Source organism: Genypterus blacodes, unplaced genomic scaffold (genome assembly GCF_046128005.1).
Source record: "Genypterus blacodes isolate CSIRO-AG114 ecotype Tasmania unplaced genomic scaffold, CSIRO-AGI_Gbla_v1 ptg000214l_1, whole genome shotgun sequence".
NCBI classification, from domain to species: domain Eukaryota; kingdom Metazoa; phylum Chordata; class Actinopteri; order Ophidiiformes; family Ophidiidae; genus Genypterus; species Genypterus blacodes.
Window position 1 is genome coordinate 2,702,079 of NW_027467013.1, and position 16,287 is coordinate 2,718,365.

Consider the following 16,287-nt stretch of genomic DNA (forward strand, 5'->3'; position numbering starts at 1 on the left):
TTAGGGTTGTAAAATCTAATTTAATTTTACTGTCCATTATACTTGCTTACTGCCTGAGACAGCCTGGCCAACCTGGTGCAAATACTGGTGTTGTTCTACTTTGTTCAACTTTTGTGAGTACAATGTTTTGCCTAAGTCCATCAACCATGAACAAACAGTGAAGCCATGACACTTGCCAGGTACTGTCAGATGTATCGTTACATAATAAAAATAGGCACAAACCTTTTGGACTGAAAATGTCCTGTGACGCCTGATCATCAATCCAAGCAAAAGAGCTGCACAAGTACCACACAGGGCCAGACTTCACTACATGTTCACCACTCTTGCATAACCCCTTACCTGCCTTACCTTGTCCTGCTGTGAGAGCTGAGCCAGCTCCTTGGGTTCCTGGCCTTGGGGAGGCCTGCTTCCTCAGGGTGCCATTGGAGCGAGGATCCTCCTGGTTGCCACTCCGAAATCCACTGCTGATTTGCCCTCCGGTGGCCAGGTCCTGTGAGGGCACGCAGCCTGCACTCATGGCTGAAACAGAGATCACCCGGGGCAAGGTTGCCAGCATGTCCTCCATGCTGAAACTGGGGTCCTGATAGCCAAACTGGTTCTGGGAAGGAGAGGAAGCAGAGTGTTTAATATTTTCACGATGGGCAGCTAAGCGAGAGTTTCAAATGTAATCAAAAATAAAAAAATCAGGAGAATGAATTAGATCAGCATGAACTCATCAGTATAAGCAGCATGAGTGTTTCTGACAGAAACTGGAGACTTCTGATTTACGAGAAGTTCTCACTGAAACAGAAAATAAATCCATTATAGATTTATCAATTAATAAAAAACACTGTTTGTAATGGTATTGATTCCAAATTAACTTTTCAAACTGTAGATCAATTCTAAAGTCGTCTGAGATTCGAGTAAAAAAAATGGACAAACACAGAGGCCTTGAGTGGCTTTTGCAATGAAATGTATTACAGACAAGCACAACAGTGATTTATCTGGTAAAACCAATGTGCTGTGCAATGTGTAATGAGAACCCACAGTTTCCATACATAACAGAGAAAAACTCCTGTTGCACCAGAGGTAACAGGCCAGTGTTTCGCCTGCGGTTGCTTATGCTACAACCGCAGGAATATGCTTGGGATGTGTGTGTGTGTGTGTGTGTGTGTGTGTGTTCATGCCTTTGTGTGTACTATGAACGTGTTTTGATCCTTTCAATTTCAGTAAAGAAGCTTTCCATGTTATTTGTAAGTGTCTGTGCTGCTGGATCCAGCTAACAAGGTTCTATAAGGAAAGGACACAGACCTTTAACTGGCCTCGGCTCTGCATTAAATTACGGATTCATTCTCTACACTCAGACAGGTTACAGCACACACGCACCACACACACAGAGGCACTTTGTAGATAAACACCCTGACTCGATATCAGAGAAACAACTGTAACCAAAGTCGAGGCAGAAGTGATTTCACCTCAGTGCCTTAGATTTGCTTCTAGATGAGATGGAAATGTGTTTCAGCGAGCATAATTCAAACCTGACCAGGTCACTCATGGGTCTTGACCCTGGCAGATGAGATGTTTTTAGGTGTCAAGGCCAAAAAGCCCTTTGTGAACTCAAGGAATTTATTAATCATGGAAATGGAATGCACTTTTAAAAAGCATTATGTCTCCACAGTCACAGTGGTGAATTGAGACAAGTAGCCCATTAAAATACATTTCTGTCCCAGGGTCCCCAGCCTTTTACAGTGGTGTGGTCACCACTAAACACAACCTTGTGCGAAAATAATTCTGTGTGCTGTGGGCCTTTAAGCTCCATCCATTTTCAAAACTGACTTACTCAACAGATTATACTTTGTGTAGGGGCATTATTTGACTACATTTGTGTTTGCATGTGGAAAAGCCTTTTTAATCTTTGCTGTACTGTGAAAACCTTGCATTGTACTGTTAGTTACATGCATCAGCTTGATTTATGCTTCTATCTGAGTAGAATTAATGCAGCCAAAACAGAAACCACCCTTATAAGGCAGACTGTAAACAGTGCATGATCACTTTTGAAATATTAAGGGTATAAATCATATTGCATTTCTTTTTTTCTTTTTCTATTTTCCTTTTTGTCTGCCGGAATCTTTGAGATGAAGCAACCCAAGTTAGGAAAGAATTCAAGTCTCCAAGCATTTTAAGCTCATCAAAGTGGCTTTTTTATACACAAAGACAGAGGGAAATTTATAAAGTATAAAATGGCTGACCTGCCCTGTGTGATAGATTTAAATCCCCAGTAAGGAGAGCAGAATTTGATGAGTTAAAGCACTGAGAAAACTGTCTGGAAATACCAATTTGAAGGAGGCAATTACCATGTTTTAACTAGGGAGCGAGACAGAGGAAATCACATGCAGAAAGAGGAGAGAAACAGAGCGTGATGGGAGTGTAAGTGACAGAGCTGTGTGACTTCTAAACGTTTGAATGTGCCGTACACGCTGAGCAAGCGCAATCACACTTTAGACAACAGTAACTTTTAAGTTTTCCCATTTTTGTCATGTTATAGCTTCGATGCCGGTCAGCCTGCTGCTATCACTCCTATCAACATCAAACATAAGCAGCTTAGTTGCTCAACTATAAACAACTATTTTTAACTGACAGGATTCTCAATGCAAATCCTGGAACTTGAGTTGTCATGGAATTTGAGAGACAACGTGTTTTTCAGACCTGCAAATGTTTTGGAAAAGTTTAGAATCTTGACCAGTCAGGCAAAAATCTGAGAAGTCAAAACAATGAAGATGTTTTTATTTCCTGTAAATCTGCTCTCGTATTAACTTTGGAGACAGTGACAGTTTGTTAGAGACTTCTTATTTTAATGATGTAGTTTTAAAAATGCCTGGCTAACTGCTGCAAAAGAAAACACAGGACGAGCTGGGTGTTTGGATGGAATGAATGCCCCACAGTAACACACCTTGTTGGAGTCCATGCGAGTGCGTGGAGTGTAAGCCAGAGGAGGAATGTTGAAGGCATGAGGCACGAGGTACTCCTCAGCATCCATCAGGTCCTCCAGCTCCTCCTCATCCAGGAGGCTCTGGAAGAACTTGCTGTCGTTGGGGCTGGGGAGTTTCATACGGTCGTCACCCTGACAGAAACAAGAAGCAAATCATAAAAATGACTTTATTTTCCTAGTTTCCTAATTTTTTGGAAACATAAGTACTCCAACTGGTATTTCTGAAATAATAATTTGTTATTTGAGGGATCGATAGACATAATCTGTGATCCATAGGAGTGAGAAATGAGTTGTGTTCAGTTCTAGCTTATGTTGTTTGTACCTACCTGGATGACCAGGTATCTCTGGGGATCACGGGCCATCCGACTGAACTCGGCTGCCAGCTCCTTGAACTTAGGCCGACTGTCTGCATCAATCATCCAACCTGAGAAAAGGTGTGAGCATAACCATGATCAGGCTCTAAACACAGACATTTAAACACACACACTTATCTTTAAATTTTTAGATCTGCCGGTGTATTATTTAAAAAATATCAAAGACAGTTGATGGATGAGATATCCGTGCCAAACATCCTCTAATCCTCCTCTAATCATCAGACCTGCATCGTTAGAGACGCTGTAGACTCTCAAATTCCTTCCAATTTCAAGACTTGACAGATTTTCCACTTAAATGAATCTCCATTGTATAAAAGGATTCACATTTGTTCCTTAATGAACAATTAGACATTCTGTAATGAAGTTCTCCGCATTGTAATCACATTTCCAATCTAAAGATAAATACTGTTTCATCACTAGAATGGCCATATGGAGTATCGTGCTCCGCTGCCAATTTCCCTGCACACACCAACTATGATGCCAAAGCAATCATGTGATTTGGCTTTGAATGAGAGAGAGAGAGAGAGAGAGAGAGAGAGAGAGAGGGAGAGAGAGAGGGTGTGACTTTACAGACATGTAGTTTAATTTTATAAGTAAAAAAATATGTTTTATCTTTGGGCTTCAACTTCATGCCAATAAAGTCGAGGGTGATGATGTGAACTGGATATGAGGAAGAACATGTCTGTGTGTTTGGAGGTGACCTTGCTCTGATGGTGTGTGTGTGTGTGTGTGTCTGTGTGCCAGTTTGGCTTAGGTTCACAACAGTCGTAAGAGCCAAGGTGACAGTGAAGGCTGCAGCTTTAGAGATTAGAGGACACGGTCGGGGTGGCGCTGGCACAAATTCTTTGTTCTGGTTTCAGTGGCCAGAGGTTACAATCGCACCTTTGACCCCAGTGCCTCTCAGCACAGATGCAGTGACCGACGACCCAGCGGGGGTTGAAGTGTCTGCAGTCTGGGCCACAACCAGACAGAGAAATTAGTTAGAAATTCCTCTTGGTACTGTCACTTCTTGTAACTTCAGACATCTTTGAAGGGTTTCCTAATATCACTGAAATCAAGATGACAGAACAAAACGTCCTAGAACAACGCCTGCTGCATAGTCCTTAAATGCTGGAGTTGTTTTGATGCCGTTCCATGGCTGTGGGAGGAACAGAATGGTCACAAGTTTCAAGTTACTAGAGGCGACAGTGCAAAAGGCTTACAAGGGGGAGCTGCTATTGCCAATTGTGGATTGAGTGATAAAAAAAGAAGGCAAAGAAGACAAGGGAAGGTGCTAGATTCTCATATAAATCATAACAGGAAGGAAGATGGAGAATTTGATCAGTTTCGCCGTTAGTTTGTATATCACCAAACGCACATACTGTATATTTTGTTGTGTAGAGAATAAAAGTGTACTCACATTTAACCATGACCATGTAGACATCAATGGTACAGATGGGTGGCTGAGGCAGGCGTTCCCCTTTCTCAAGCAAGTCTGGAATATCTCTGGTGGAAATCCCATCATAAGGCTTTCCTCCAAAGGTCATCAGCTCCCAGATGGTCACCCCTAAATAAAAAGTGCAGTAGAAAAGAGGAGTTGACAGGATTACCAGTCATTTACGAAATGAGAAGAGAGTCAGAACAAAGGAAAGATGAGTGGAGAAGGGGGCAGGAAGCAAGGTATGAATGTGATGAAAAATAAGAGAGAGGGAGAATAGAAGGCTACACAAAATGAAAGAAGCAGGGAGCGCAGAGGGGAGTCAAGGGGAGAACACAGGGGAGGCGGAGGAGGAAGAGACAGGAGAGAATACAAGAAGAAATGAAAAGAGGAGGTAAAAACAAAGAGTAAAGAAAGTGAGGACAAGTTCGAGAGGATATAAGCCAACAGGGAACGAAGAGGAGGAGGGGAGGAAGAAGAGGCGAGGAACTAATCAGAGTCTTGAAAGTCATCTGTCAATTCTGAACTTTCTGCACTCCTCAGCCTTAATCATGTTCTGTTAATGAGCTAATGAGTGGCAAGCAGAGTCAATGGAAGTTATTAGACGGAAGTATAATAGCTCCCGGTCATGGAGGACCACTGGGGACGTGGGCCCCACTAAAACACACGGATACTTTTAATCAAACAGACTATTCTCTTTGATACGCATAATATCTTTGAAAATCATTTTCTTAATGACTTCATTAAGGGCCGCTGGTCGAGCGAAACCGCGAGTTGTTATCTGAAATGCAGCAATCTCATAAGACTGAAGAATAATCGAGGTTATTGGTCTCACCATATCTTAATCTTGCTAACATAGCATTGGCTGCCGTAATCCTGATCTCAATAATATTCAATTAAAGGAGAAGACTAACCGTTTTATACTCTTCAGTGATTGCCACATTTTCAAAGCCATTAAACACGTCGTGAAAATAATCTTCCTGTCCTCATTCGCACCTCATGCAGAGGCTTACCGTAGCTCCAGACGTCACTCTGGTGGGTGAACTTCCTGTAGTGGATACACTCCAGGGCCATCCATTTGATGGGCATCTGTCAAACAGGGGCACACCGCACATCAATATATATTGTTAGCCACATTTATTGTTAAATTCAATACATTATTCAAACAGTTTTTTAAACCCACCAAGTTTTGCGGTTTATGGTATTGGTGAGGTGAGGGGGCATTAAATCAAGAGATTTGTCTGAATACCTGTGTAAACCATCTCCGAGATAAGACAGAGTGAAGGAAAACAAGGATTGATGAAAGACAAGCCTCTATGTCCCATAAGACAAATACACACGCGAGCAGAAGACCGCACACACACAGGCTGTATTGGAATTAGTTGGGGTGAGTGGAGATGCAGCTTAGCAGTATGATTGGATTTGGAGGGCCATTCTATTGATTACAGAGGCGGTGGTTGAGGAAAGGGGGATGTCTTCTCTGAGACTGTCTGTCTTTCCCTCAGAGGGAGGGGTAACAACGCCGGTGTCCTCAGCACCGATGCGAGCCGTGATAGACGCGCTGGGTGAAGTCAGGTGAGACAGAACGGAGCGGAGGATGAAACAGGATTCATTGGAATACTAAGGTTTCAGAGGAAAATCCAAAGGGGAAATTAAGAGCAAATGAGAAGAGGCCAGCTGCACATGTAGGATGTATTTGTTTACTACGCTGATAAGGTTATGAGCTGACCCAGAGGTAAATAAAACGCTCCAGTAGAGCAGAATAGCATCTCACTGACTTCACTAAAACTGCCCTCTGTGAGAGCTTCGGTTCCTCCCTCAGGATATAAAACTCTAATTAATGTTAATGACTATTGTCTTTTACTACACGTCAATGGTACGCTCCAAAACAGTAATTCAACAATATTGTATCTAATCACCAAGTCGGCCTCCAAAAACAAAGCCATCGCAGAGCGGTTAATAAAGGCCTGTATCAGAAAGACTCATTACAGGCTGCGAGTCTGACGGTGGATGAGTTTAATCTCCTTTTATAGGTCCGACCCATTAACAGGTGCTGGATCAGTCCACTCTGCTCTAACAAAACCGTTAACGTGCAGCTCAAATGGTCGTATAGACACACAATAATACAGCTACTATTGTTTGACTATTGTAACAAGATAGGCGAGTTTACACGAGACTTACATGCAAGTATAAGTGGGTCCAAGCACCCTGATGCGATCAGTAAACTGTGTCAGCATGGGGCCAAATGTGAGAGAATAATATTTCAAGTTTACAGGAGAATCTTTCATTGCATGTTCCCACTGTGAAGCTTATTAGAGTCTGGTAGTGATTGGGTGCTACAGATGATAATGCAGCTATAGATCAGTATGATCAAACATCTACAGACTAAGATAGAAATGAGCTAATGCTTCCTCACTGGAAATGTAGAGATCAACTACACTGATTGTATTAAACGCATTTTACACCTACTTAATACTAAATCTTACACACAAGACAACTTTGTATTACACTGGAAATGTGTTAATTGGCCAAATGTTATTAAACAATAAATCATCATATTTGAAAGAATAGACCATCTAATACAAAATGGATATATTAAATATTAAATAATAATTACTCACGTTACTCACATGAAAAATAAGCTACAAGAAGTAATTTGTTTTAAAATGACTAAATCAAGTCAAACATTTTGTTGAGAGTTGCATTTGTGTAATAACAAATAACAATATTGCCTCAATAAATGAAATAAAAAAATCATTCTTTAATCAGAGGTTTGAGCTTGTGTGTCCTGTTCCAACACCGCTTTAGTGCTCACATATTGACCTGTCATCATCATTCTTCAAATCAATCATTCCAAATATATCAGACATGGATATAAAAGGTGTGTGATGTTCATGTTATCAAATCTGTCGCGAATGCTTTACCTTTCCTCCGTCAGCGTTATATTCCTTCTCATTGACATCCAGCAGACGAGCCAGGCCGAAGTCTGTGATCTTGATGTGGTTTGGGGATTTGACCAGGACGTTCCGAGCCGCCAGGTCTCTGTGGACCAACCTGCGCTCCTCCAGATACATCATCCCCTGTAATGTATGCACACACACACAGAGAGACACACAGACACAGAGACACATGTATGATATCGTATATCACTGAATACACACATCTGCAAGAAGCCGTGCACCCTGCTACCTCATTGGACCTCTATAAAGCCACACACAGATAACCATCCCGTGTCACATCAACAGCGTTCAGTATTTTGTCATCTGCATCACCATAAGGAGTTTTTCATTATAATCATCATTGTAATAATCATCACCAAATTGTTATTTCACCGTTATCATTACAATCCTGAGCTGTGGAGTGTTTCTTAATGCTAATTTCTTCAGATGCAATAATGTAAAGTGTCAACCCAAAGGCCAATAATCAATTCAACACAGGACGAAAAGTAGGAAGAAATTAAAAAAATGTAATCCCTCCACTGGACCACTGGATGCTAAATATCCATTATATTGCCAGTAATGTTGAAACTAAAACGGGAAGACACTACTACATCAATGTAAAGTAAATAAACAAGGAGCAATGAGAGAATCCAGATCCTTTCATAGTTTGGATCATATAACAAAAACATCTTGACGCAGAAAACCTCATGTAACTTCAAACGAATGGAGCTCGTCTTTGGAACACACAGGTGCAGAAACACCTTCCTAATCAGAGCAGGGTTTCAGAATATACCAGGGAAGATTAAAAAATTCAGTCCGAGGCTACAAATGTCAGTAACATCCTTATAAAAACAACCCTGTGTGGTTGTATAACAGATTTCTATTAGATGAATCCAGGGCTGAGAGTCGACACTGCTTATTGTACCACAGGGCGCGACAGAAAAGAGAACGAGGAGAAAGAGAGATGGGAGAGGGGGGGTTAAAAAAAAAGGCCATTTCAAACTGGTCGAGCAATAACAGAAAGCACTTTGGTTGAAGTGGCAAGAGGACAGAAAAACGAGGTCTTATTTGAAACTATAACAAATTGGATTTAGGCGGAATGGGCTGGAATGAAAGGACGAGGAGGAGGAGGAGGGGTGAAGGAGAGACTGAGTGGCAGCAGCCTAAGAGGTGAGATTACATTGGTAAGGTTATAATCACAGCGCCTCATTTGGCTCCCACACACACACACACTCTTGCATGTACACACACAAACCAATGCACATGCATGTACATGCTGCTCATATAACACAAATGTGCCTGCAACAATTACTTAGCAATTGGTGAGTGTGTGTGTGTGTGTGTGTGTGTGTGTGTGTGTGTGTGTGTGTGTGTGTGTGTATGTATGTGTGAGTGTGGGAAAGGCCACCCATGTGAAGCAGGTAGAGAGCTGAGAGAGGAGCAGAGAACAGAGACACAAATCAATAAAAGTGTTCGGTTCAATTCATTACAGCGTTCAAATCAAATGACACGAAGGCCGTCACTTCACTAGACTACCATCAATTGATTACAACCCCCCTTTCCACGCATCGCGCCCTGACTGCATATGAATTTGTTTTTGGGCATTTTCTCAGCTCACAGGAAATGTTACGATGCTCACATACAGTTAGTGCCGTACACTGAGTACAGTTAACGCCATCGCACTTGTTGGCTATGAGAGTATGCGTTTGTCCTGATTCGTCTCAGAGCGACACGGATCCTTTCGCATCAGCATTTTCATTCAAGAATCAACTGCTGTGTTTGCTTCTTTGGACCGTTACGACAACTTTGAAAGTGAGCCAAATATTGCCTCACTCACATTGCTGCCAACTAGGCTGTATGCTGCTAGATTGAGCAATTCCTCAATCAAGCAACCTGTTCCTTATGTCCGAGTCAGTTCATAAAGTAAAGGTGATGGACGTGCGGCTGATGCAAATTGGTGTTGAGTCATGTGTGCGGTGTCCTTCCTACCAGCATGGAAGGAAAGCAAACACTGGAGAGCTGGAGGGCAAAAGGGCAGCAATGAAGATTAAAGGGGCACTGATCAGAAGCTAAACACTGAGAGCCAGAATGTGATTTAAAGACAGACTTTTCCACTTCCTCTCCCCCTGGTTGCCTCAGAGTTGTATACTGCCTGTGGATATAAAGCAGCTCACATCCACACACAGCTCAGCCTCAACATGAATGAGTGGACGTGAGGAGGATCAACCTGGTGATTCATGGAGTCACGTGCTTGCCTTTGGTGGTGTGTGTGTGTGTGAACACTGCCAGGTTCTTGACAGAATCTTATTTGTACATAAATCGCGCCCGGTAATCTCCTCAATTTTCGAGACAATTAAGCAGTGGAGGGAGAATGGATGGCTTGGCAACCTGTGAATTTTAATTTGCCAGCACAATGAGATTGAGTGGGGGAGGCGGCGGCGGTGTGCAGAGTGGGAAAGTGACTGCAGACGAGAGCGCTGGGGAAACAAACTTTTCATTCTTGCTGTACTCGGATGGTCTCATCCACTGCCCTCCCATGTGGACGTGATGAGGACGCCTCACTGCCAGAGGTTTGTAATTGCGGCGGGCTCGGAATGAGAGACTGGCGGTTTTTTGGAGGCGGCATGTGAGGCGAGACTGCCGCCGGAGAAAATCCACAGGCTTCAGACAAACTCTGTTATCATCACACCTCTGGATGAGGGCCGCATTCCAATCAGCAGGGATCAGGCCTGTGCCTTAACCCAACGCCAGGAGATTTTACATGGAGAAGCTCTGTGGAGGAGCAAATCTCATTCTGGGATGGAAAATTTTCACACCACTCTGATTTGTACTACTCACGGAAAGTTTATGAAAACAAACTCATTTCTTCTGGTGATAACAATGACATACTGGTGATTCAGATTGTTGTAGAGGAAACAATGGAACACCCCAAACAGCTGATGGCAGCATTCACAACAGTGATCACTTTTGGATTTTGGTGAAATTTCTTCCAATTAGGGTTCTAGCCGTTTCCACTTTCAAGCAACGTTTTCATTTAGGCTTTTAAAGATCATATGCACTCATAAGAGTCAGAGGAGCAAAAATGATTAAACCCATCAAATAACCCGTCGGCAAACAAGGCTGGGAATGAAATATATCTGTGGCACGTCTATCAGAGGCTTTGATTCCAACAGCCAGAATGAAAAATGGGATATTAAATCTAATAGACAACACAACACACAAGCCGAGCTGGTGGTCTGAGGTTTTCAAGTAAAGCTGAACTTAAAATCAGGTGTTTTCTTTTTGCCACAGATGACTGAGGACGTGAAGGAAGGAGAAACAAATCTGGACTGAGTTGGAGACAAGTGGTCGATTGTTGAGTCCAAACACAACCTGAACAATGGAGGTTGCTGAAGTCATAGGACTCTGAGTGCTCAGCAAAAAACATCACGCATGTCATGTAGCACGTTACAGAATGACATCATACACAACAATGAGCCTGCTCTTCTCAAAAATGTCATACTTCTGTGGACATTACTCCATCCTACTCCTTTCCCTCTGCAGCTGGACTCTGTGTCTATACCAGCTGTGCACACACACACAGACACACGCACACACACACACACACACTGATCACAGTCTTGGGCTGTGTTCTCTGGGAGTTACTAGGATGAGATCTGACAGCACATTCTAGTTGTCTCTCCAGGGAGGAGTCAAACTTCCAGAAACTGAAGGGAAAATAGCCAAAATTGTAGCCGACTGGTAATTTGTGGCTAAATGGCCAAATAACTGATAACCAGCACTTATTGAGAGGAAATATTCTGGTCTCTTGTCACAGTAATTTATTCCTATTTCACGGCACCCTGCTGACAAAACCTGAGTGGATGAGATCGTCCCCGGATACATTCCGAAAGGACAGATTTGGCTGCGGGTGGCAGACGAATGGAGGATTAAATCGATAGAAAGCGACAGAGGAGAGCTGGGACCAATTCCTCATCCACACACAGGCACGCACACACACAGAGGAAGTTGCCAACACACACACAAGCTGTGGCACACACCACCACACACATGCATCTGGTCTTCTGTTCTGGGGAGATGCTTTGTTGCACCAATTACAGTGATGTCACCTTTGGTACACTACAAGTCAACACAAACTGCACAATAAAGACTTTTTTTAAATAATTTAATCGAAGATTAAACTGAAACACACTCCACATTCCAATACACAGCAGTTTTATGCACCAAGTTTGTGTAAAGCCCCCTTGAGTTGAACAAAAAGTTAGTACAGAACTTCTTTGGCAGGTTTATATCTGGGCAGCTCATATTGGAGCATCAATAGCTGGAGCAGTAATGAGATGAATTCTATACTCTCATCTCATCTTTGTCCACAAGAGCAGTGATCGTCGCATGATACGTGCAGCAGCTGTTACTTCCTTCCACTTAGAAGTCATTTTCTCACACACAGCGAGGGAACAAAGCTTCTACTGCAGATTGTTTTGGGGGAAACATTTTACCGAAAACTGTCTTCAAAGGAGCCGCGTTTACTAATGAGCTCACCTTAACAAAACTCGACACACCCTGGGCGCTGAAAGTGCCGGAAATGAGACTAAATCCTGAGCACTAATGACCTTCTCCTTCTTTCTCCAGCTTTGTGTCTGTTAGAGGCACTAAGCAGTGAAATGAGGTTTTAAATCTACTTTTGCTTAACGTACATTATATAATGCATGCAAAAGACTGCATTAGCTCAATATTAGAGAAGTCAGCCTTGGCTCAACAATGGTGGCAATAAAATTTGCGCTACATAGATTTAGAACATTTGAAGTGTCTTACAAAGCTTACAAAGGTATGAACGATGGTAATGTGTGTGTTCCTTACTTTTGTAGGCTTCATATGATCAGAACCCTTAGAAATGAAAGTCCTAACCTCTGTGTCGCGGATGCTTTGGAAAACTCTATTCAGGTGTGAAAATTATGTCTGTCCACACAGCAGAGAATGCTCAGAATAGTGATTTTGTACTAAAGTATCAATGTAGTATCAACTCTGCTAAATGCTCACTATAGCCTCAGCAGTGATGTTTTTTTGGCTCCTCTCAGGGGACGGAACAAAGCATTCCACCATCAGACTGGAGCAAATTAATAAGTCTGAAGGTTTCTCTCCTTTAATCAGAGGGAGTTTCACAGGCTTTCAGTGCAGTTAACACTATTAAAAGACCTTAGGAAAGAGAATTATTTAACAAAACACTGCGAGCCGTTCAAATGCAAAGAGCTCCAGTAAAGTCTTGACCTCAAAGAAATATGCAGTACCATATTTAGAGGTTCTATTCCCTCAAGCTACACTGAATCAAAGTGAGATTTATTTTGATTTACTTTGTAGCCCTGCAGAGACCCTGCACGTCTGCTTTGGATGCCAGGATAAACGATACTAAAAAACAACTGCGTTTACCAGGGAACACTGATTTAAGTATAACACAAAGAGCGTAGAAGTTTATTTTCATGCTTTTCTTGGGCTCAAGTTTAATCAGAAGGTCACTGCCTTTAAGGAAAAACCCCTCTAACTATTATTATTTGATGTTATTGTATTCTAATCAGCGGTACAGGTTTAGTGGACAGCAGTGCAGCGCTGTGATGTACTGATGTTTAATGTATGGTTTGGGTTTAAAATGTTCCCCGTGGGCTTTAGTGGAGGTGACTCACTCTTGCTGAATGAGGTGGATGAAATAAAACGGGTGCAGAGGAGAAACGGGGGGAGAAAATGATAACACAATAATGGTAAAAGTGGAAGGCATTCATTTCATTTTGATCCCCCCGTGTCGGCATGCATTTCCACAATGACATTAGGGGCCAGCTTGAATATGAGCAATTTGTCTGCTCAGAATGGATTAGAGGTGTGTGGGGAAACCTTGTCCGTATACATTTATTCTATCTGATGAAAGCTTAATGCAGCTTTCAATGCCGTACCTACTGTGCACAGCGGAGTTTGCGAAACCACACGTTCACTGTCACTGCACTCGCACAATACACAAATAACAATCTTCATAAACTGGACCTGCATTGATTAAAGAAAACTGCAACGACTGTGAGTTCTAAAACAGCCAATCGTCTTGCTCCATTGGTGCTGATACACAAAGTGAATATTGAGTAAGCAAAGGTTTAAAGTATTTGCTGTAATATATCATGACAGCACAAGTAACGGATATACGTTGTATTGTATTCTCAGCGTTTCATGCAGTACTACGTTCTTATTACATACTTACAGGTCAATTGAAGATCAATTGTCGATTGAACAGTAGGGGCCAGCAGAAACACACACCTATAGGAGTCTGTGTCTGTGTGTGCATGTAAAAACATAAAAGGCTATGAAGTGTCATTTGTGTATATTATTGACTGTATAATACCTCATATGAACTGGGATATTGCACCTATACATCCAAAAGTCCTGCATTGTGACTGAAGCCTCCATCGGTCATACTTAGATCGCCATGCTAGTAAACATGTAAGAACACACACACACACACACACACACACACATACACACACACCCTCTCTCTACCTCTCCCCCTCTCTCTCTCTCGCTCTCTCCCTCATTAATAAAAGGCTTTAGAGTTGCAATTTAGATTCCAGCTGAAGTCAAGCCAACCCGGTATAATATCACTTCCACTTTCACGTGTGCACTCTGACACCAGCGCGGTTGAAATGCTGTAATAATGAGACATTTAAGGCTTAGTTTGAGTAAGAAGACACAGAGGACAAATTAAAACCTAGATCGGCTGGATGATCGCGGGTCCGGTGTTGATCATGTATATTTCAAATGATGAATAAGTTGAATATCATACATAGAATCTAATGGGAGCAGATTGGGGTTTAATACAGGAGCTGGAGGAAGCTGCTGGTGTGGTTGAGGATGAGGTTCAGTGAGAGAGAAAGGAGGTTTTCGGTTGTGTTGATGCTGAAGAGCTGCCTGCCATCGCAGCAAATGAGATGCAACCTCTCACTGTAACTGTCACTGTGGCAGCTGAGCAAGAGAATGACATCGCCCCCCTTCCATTTCTCAGCATCATCCCTGATACGATAATGAATTGCGTTCCATCTGTGTTCAGCGCTTAAATGTGATTGGACATTTTCCTGAGATCTAGCAGAGATCTCTCTTACTCATTTAGATCCAGTCTGTATTTTGAATGTGTGTGTGTGTGTGTGCATCTGTGTATCTGTGCGTGTGTGTGAAATGGATTTGGAAACCAGGTCAGGTAGGATGGTTTTAATACCACAACAGAAATAAGATGGGTAATGAAAAACTAAAAATACTTTAGGGAGTTTAGGCTGTAACGAGGAAAAGGCAGACTACAAATCTCATCAACCATCCACACAGAACCCCTTTGCCTCCCCCTTTGGGATCTAAAATGTCATGTAGAGGAATAACACCCGCACTTCTAACAATCACTTTGGTAGACGTAAAATCCTTACTTCACCTTAAGCCTGATAAGCATTTTAACCACATCTTTTATTGAATCCTTTGTGTGGGTGTAAAATGAGAGCGAGCTGCGTTCGTTCATTCATCCACTGCCTTCCGACTCACATCCACCATTTGCATTCTGAGGAAGTGGCATTCAGGAGCATTCATTCTAACCACGTGCAGCGGACAGAAAGGGAACACAGACAAAAAACATCCAGGGTTGTTTAAGAAGAACTTTGGAGTTCTGCTAATATTGTTGAAGCCCTTCATCCTGAGCCGGATCTTATGCATGAATGTATGAAGGGTATTCTTTGACCTGACCACCCACTGAAGGAGGGAGAGAGAGAAATGCAGATGCAAAGAGGGAGAGAAAGGGAGAATAATGAGGAGACTCCCGTGACAAAATAGCACATTTAATTTGAAGCCGCAATAAGCAAGACTTTATGTTAAATTATACCTATAGGGGATAAGGTCTCGTCCCAGTGTACTGAAATGCCAAAGAGTCCCGGTAATGGTCTGTGTGTCCGTCTGCTGTGTGGAAGGAAGAGCTGCTGTGTGTGTGTGTGTGTAGGTGAGGATGGTGAAGGGATAGACGTGCCACGTGAACCCCATTTCAGACAAAATAATGAAAGGACACACACACACAAACACACACGCGCACAAACAGAGCAGGCATGCGTGAGTCTGAGGGCAAACACACATAAACACTCAGCGGAAACACATCCATCTTTTCCGGTGTTAATCGAATCAAGCAGAACTCCTGGGTCAGAATAAACGAATAGACAGCACGATGGAAAAAAAGCCACTTTCAGCAAATATGTCTCTTCCCCCCATCTCTGCTCCTCCCGGGGCATCAAGTTCACTCAACACCAAGCCAAATCTCTGCGTCCGTCCTGCTGAGACGCCTTCACTGTCACGTAATTAAACAATCCAGGATCCAGAGTGGCAGATTTAAACGCAGATGCAGGAACGCTGCCCAATAAATAACTCTCACACATCAATCAGTAGTTCAGATGGACTTTGTTGTTGGAGCCAGAGGGACGCACACAAACACACCCGGCGAGAGGACACTTCCACTTCCTGTCTAAGACTCTAGCTACTGTTTGATTGCTTATTAGCTGCAGCTGCATCCAATTTGCCACAATGATATAACTGCTT

General features: G+C 42.6%; 1 protein-coding gene across 2 annotated transcripts in view; it reads right to left on the reverse strand.

Annotated features, from left to right (window-relative positions):
* Nucleotides 1-16,287, reverse strand: part of erbb4b (erb-b2 receptor tyrosine kinase 4b) — a 234,144-nt gene that overhangs the window by 9,300 nt on the left and 208,557 nt on the right. For both annotated transcript variants that reach the window (XM_076169827.1, XM_076169826.1), the window contains exons 21-26: nucleotides 7,684-7,839; nucleotides 5,773-5,848; nucleotides 4,742-4,888; nucleotides 3,295-3,392; nucleotides 2,930-3,100; nucleotides 349-598 (exon numbers count right to left, since the gene is read on the reverse strand). In XM_076169827.1, coding sequence (XP_076025942.1) covers nucleotides 349-598; nucleotides 2,930-3,100; nucleotides 3,295-3,392; nucleotides 4,742-4,888; nucleotides 5,773-5,848; nucleotides 7,684-7,839 — 898 coding nt within the window. The remainder of the gene's footprint in view (nucleotides 1-348; nucleotides 599-2,929; nucleotides 3,101-3,294; nucleotides 3,393-4,741; nucleotides 4,889-5,772; nucleotides 5,849-7,683; nucleotides 7,840-16,287) is intronic.